Source organism: Panicum virgatum, chromosome 7K, assembly GCF_016808335.1.
Source record: "Panicum virgatum strain AP13 chromosome 7K, P.virgatum_v5, whole genome shotgun sequence".
Lineage (NCBI taxonomy): Eukaryota > Viridiplantae > Streptophyta > Magnoliopsida > Poales > Poaceae > Panicum > Panicum virgatum.
In genome coordinates, this window is record NC_053142.1 from 45,356,678 (window position 1) to 45,361,558 (window position 4,881).

Genomic DNA, 4,881 nt, shown 5'->3' on the forward strand with positions numbered 1-4,881 from the left:
CCCCTCCTACAAATGGTTTATGATGAGCGGCACCGTGGCAAGATACTAGAGGAGCGTACGGAGGTGAGGTGAACTTGTGATTGAATTTTTTTGTGAAATTACTAATTCGACTTTAGTTGATTACAATGTTGACTGATATGTTTGTAGGTTTTGAGGCCTCTACGTCCCCGCCTTCACAAGACTCACACTTGGGACGATAGGTACGCACCGTACCTTAAACGGGATGGATTCCTCCCGTTGGCGTGGTTGGTCAAGGATGGGCTCCCCAGGATGGATAATGCAGCTCTGACAGCACTTGTTGACCGATGGAGCCTGAGACACACACATTCCACCTTCCTGCCGGTGAGATGACCATTACACTACAAGATGTGGCTATGCTCTTTGGACTTCGTATAGATGGAAGAGCTGTGACCGAAAGCATATGTCTAAATGGATGGAGAGATAGAGTGGAGTTGTTGTTTGGAGTGCACCCACCTGAACCACCAGAAGACATGAAGGACAAGAAGCCTACAGGAGTGACGTCAGCATGGTTGTCCGATCATTTTGGTACGCCACCTCCAGCTCATGCTCCGGCAGGGGTGGTTGCTAGGTTCGCCCGAGCGTGGCTATGGCAATTGGTCGCAGGGTTTCTATTCCCGGATTCGAGCGGGAACACAATCTCGTGGATGTGGTTAGAACTAATTGGTCAGGAATGGGACAACATTGGTAGTTTCAGCTGGGGAAATGCAGCACTTGGATGGTTGTACCGTCAGATGTGTGATGCGTGTAGGCGGAGCGGAGATAATGCAAGCCTTGGGGGTTGTGCTTACCTTTTGCAATTGTGGATGTGGGAGCGCATTCCTATTGGCAGGCCCGAGAGGCATAGTATTGGGGTAAGGACCTGATTTGTGCAGTTGTTTGGCACTATTGTTGTCTGCTTCATATAATCTTGAATATTGGATAACCTAATTACTTATTGTCTTCAATAAGGTTGTTCCATCATACGAGGAAGAGGCGGTGGGTACTGTGGGTTGGCTGTGGAACAATAGTGAAACCGTGCACGGGAATCCAGGAAGGCGGTACGTAGACTACAGCAATGTTCTTGACTACTTCAGTGCTGCACACATAAGTCTACTACGACTTCCCTACCGTAAATCATGTAATGTAGCCATATCATTGTTGTAATCAAATTGAATATGTTGTCTTAGATTGAATGGCAACCATACAATCGCCGAGAGGTGCAAAACATGGAGCTTAGTCCCCAATGCACCATGGATACTCAATATTGGCGCTCCGTCTGTCCTCTTATTTGCTACTATATTGTGGAGTTTCACCTTCCAAATCGCGTGATGCGCCAGTTTGGAATACTTCAGACATGTCCTCCTGAGCATCTCAGTACTAGCCAAGAGCTGCATGCGTAAGTTTTTTTTATGCAATATCATGTTACGAAAATTATTTGCATGTTTTGCTATAAACTGGAACTGCATTAATGCTAGCAATATTTACATGTAGAATCGATCGGCGCAAGCAAAGGGGTATGAAAAACTGGGAGGAAAAGCACGTTGCGCATGTCAATGCTTGGAATCTCCGGGCAAACAACATTGTTTTTGGTGGACCTGTTCACCGTGACTCCCAGTTCAAGATATACTTGGAGTGGTTGAAGCAACAAACAAGGCTGAAGCTAAAGGTTGCAATGGACGCAACCAACATCGAGGATTTGCCTTCGGACCCCGAAGATGTCTTCGACGAGTATGATGCTCACACGAGAATGGGTAGGCAGCCCGAGAGAGGACCCTTTGAAGATTACATTGTAAGTTATAATTTATATTACTTGAATACAACGAATCATGCAATAGATTGTGACCTATTGTGTATATGACATATGCACCTGCAGGGTCATCAAATTGGCCGTTTTTGCTAATGAGGCGGGACAAGCGTTGAGCGTGCCAATAGGCAATCCGGATGAGGCCACCGTGCTTAGGACATTTTTGCAGGTAAATGTCTAGATTTCGCTCTGAACTGGCAATTAGTCTTTGGTGGAGAAATAGTACTCTTAAACGGTTTTTCTTACCTATTGTAATGCAAATTTATTTCCTCTTACGGATTTTGTTGCCTAATGTAATGTAGAGGTTTAGACGGGGATGCCAAAAAATGGCCTTCAAACTAAACTGCTTATCAGCACAAGGACAAGGACCGGCGGATCATGAAGAACCTTCCGGATCACGCCAACGTGGTGGAAGGAGCATGATTTTAACACCAGATTTGGGCACATCATCTACAGGTTCCGTTTCGTATTTCTAAAATGATTTCCATTTATGCTATTTCTTGTTTTGTGAGTAGTTATACAAATGTTGAATACATACTGTTTTGTAGGAGGACGTCGCAGGCAACTAGGGGCTGTCAATATGTCAATACCTCGTAGGAGGGGCAAGGAGGCACCACCTCGGCAAACTGGCAGCGAGGAGTCTGAGGAGAACGTCACCGACGAGTCCGAGGAGACATCAAGATCACATGATAGCGATCCACCCTACGGCCCTGATGAGATTGAACACTCACAGCTTCCGGGCGCTCCAACATCCTCGCAACGTTCTCCAACAGCAAAGAGGCAGGCGCGGGCACGTGATCGCACCGATGTCGGGAGCGTGAACGTCCTGCCCACTAAGCCGGGCCGTCCCCGTCGTAAAAAGAAACCTTACACCCCCCATTCCTCCCATGCCAAAACATAGTCTAGAAGTAGTTTCATTTCATCAAGTCTGCACATGTAACGGTTCTCAGGATATGTGCTTGTTTTATGGTCATGTAATGGACTCTTCGCGTGCACTGTAGTCGTTCTATTAGTATTGCACTAGTAATTGTGGACAATATATATCTTGTATGATCTTCTGAGATCTTGTAATCATATTTTATGCTGTGTGTTGTGGTTTTGTTGTGGCTTGTTGTGGAGAGGAGTGCAAACTGGTCTGTGTGCTGAGATCTTGTAATAGTATTTTATGCCGTGCGACCGTTTGCACCAGATTTGGCCTAGGGAGTCTGAGTCACGCCAGGACTCTTGGCGCGACTACTTGAGTCACATTTGACCCCCGGCAAATCTGGTTTCGCTGGCAGGGTGGCGTGACTCTTCATAGAGTCGCACCGAGCGTTTTGGCGCAACTCAATGAAGAGTCACGCCAAGCCAAATGGCACGACTACTTCAGTCACATTTGACCCCCGGCAAATCTGGTTTGACTGGTATGCTGGTTTAGCCCACTTAAACTTATTTTCCATTTGGTCCTCCAACCACATTGTTGCCGGTTCGTTCATCATACCCCTTAGTTTTGCAAGCCTAGTTTCAAATGTCTTCTCCGCCTTTGATGCACATACTAACTTTAGCTGCTTTATGACATTTTTACTCTTCTGTCTTTGCCATATATTAGCGGTAAAGTGTCTCATACACCACCTATGCACGACTGGTTGGTACCCTTCCATATGGTCCTCAACTGCATTAAGAATTCCTTGATGCCGGTCTGAAATAATGCACACCTTACGGTCTGGTCCAACAACATCTCTACGGACCAAATGCAAGAACCATGACCAGCTGTCGTTGTTTTCACCCTCAACCAACGAAAATGCCAGGGGGATCAAACGATCCTCGTCGTCCATGCCTGTTGCAATCAACAGTACCCCTCGGTACTTCCCGGTAAGAAACGTGTCATCCACACAACAGGTTTGCAATGCCTGAATGCCTGTACACATTGTGGGAAGCACCAATATGCACGTTTCATTACAGGCTTCATGGAACCCTTATGCATCTCTTGCCTGCTAGTGGTATGAGAGCACCACTTTGTCCCCGGGTTGAAGTGTGCAATTACACTTAATATTCTTGGAACTCTTCCATAAGCTTCCTTCCAATCACCCCATAACATTGCTATAGCATGCTGCTTGGCCCTCCAAGCCTTTCCATATTTTACCCGATAATTTGTAAAACCATGAATAGCTTCAATAATAGCTGCCACAAAAACATCTGGATCAGCATGAACCATTGCGGCAATGCGTCTCCCAATGTAATGTGCGGTACATTGGGAGTGCTCTTGAGAAACCTCAGATGTCCCACATGTGTGAGGTTGTTTAATATTACTGATCCTCCATTTCACCCTATCATCAGCGACAGGACGTGCCCAAACCTTCCAAGGACACCCCTGCTGGCAACGAACCGTGTACCTCAATTTAGCCGACGAATGCACCACGTCGTACGGTCTATGGTGCCGCACAGAGTAGTCCTTCAAGAAAAATTTAAGATCCTCAAGGCTATCAAATATCATTCCCTTATCTATCAACTGCTCACCACTATCGGGCTCAATACATGCATGACGCAGACCCGAATCACAAAAACCCCCCTTTTGGTATAGAATGAAAAATAGGGACCTCTGGAACATCAACATGCACAGCCTTCAACTGCCTCAACTCAACTGTAGTAAATTGGGGTATACGTCTTCCAAACATTGTTGATCTATATTCTCTAACTGTCTCTTCTGCCATTTCATCTCCCATTGGTGTTCGTGCCACGAATGGAGTTGCTTCGGTTCTTCTTGGAACGAATGCAGATGCTTGGGACACCCTAACCGACGGCAGCCCATGTGTTTGTTGCCCAATATGTGTCCCATCTGTTTCTGGAAGTACCATATCATTGTCGTCTTCACCACTCTCATTTTCTTCCGAGCCCTGAGATATGTCATCATCATCGACCTCCTCATTGTCAAAGTCGTCTTCATCGAAATTATTGTTTACACGGCATGTGTCAAACCCAATTTCATCACCACTATCATCATCATCTGAGTCATGAGAAAGATCATCACCATAACTTTTATCTTCCTCCTCGGGTGCATCGGAATCATGATCCGGTGAAATGGCTTCTTGAGTTACATG

General features: G+C 46.0%; 1 protein-coding gene across 1 annotated transcript; it reads left to right on the top strand.

Annotated features, from left to right (window-relative positions):
- Window positions 1-2,133: 2,133 nt before the first annotated feature.
- LOC120643100 lies at window positions 2,134-2,787 on the top strand. The gene is made up of 2 exons (XM_039919624.1): window positions 2,134-2,260; window positions 2,353-2,787. Exons 1-2 carry the CDS (start codon window positions 2,224-2,226, stop codon window positions 2,703-2,705), a joined length of 390 nt encoding a protein of 129 aa, XP_039775558.1. The 5' UTR covers window positions 2,134-2,223; the 3' UTR covers window positions 2,706-2,787.
- Window positions 2,788-4,881: the final 2,094 nt, after the last annotated feature.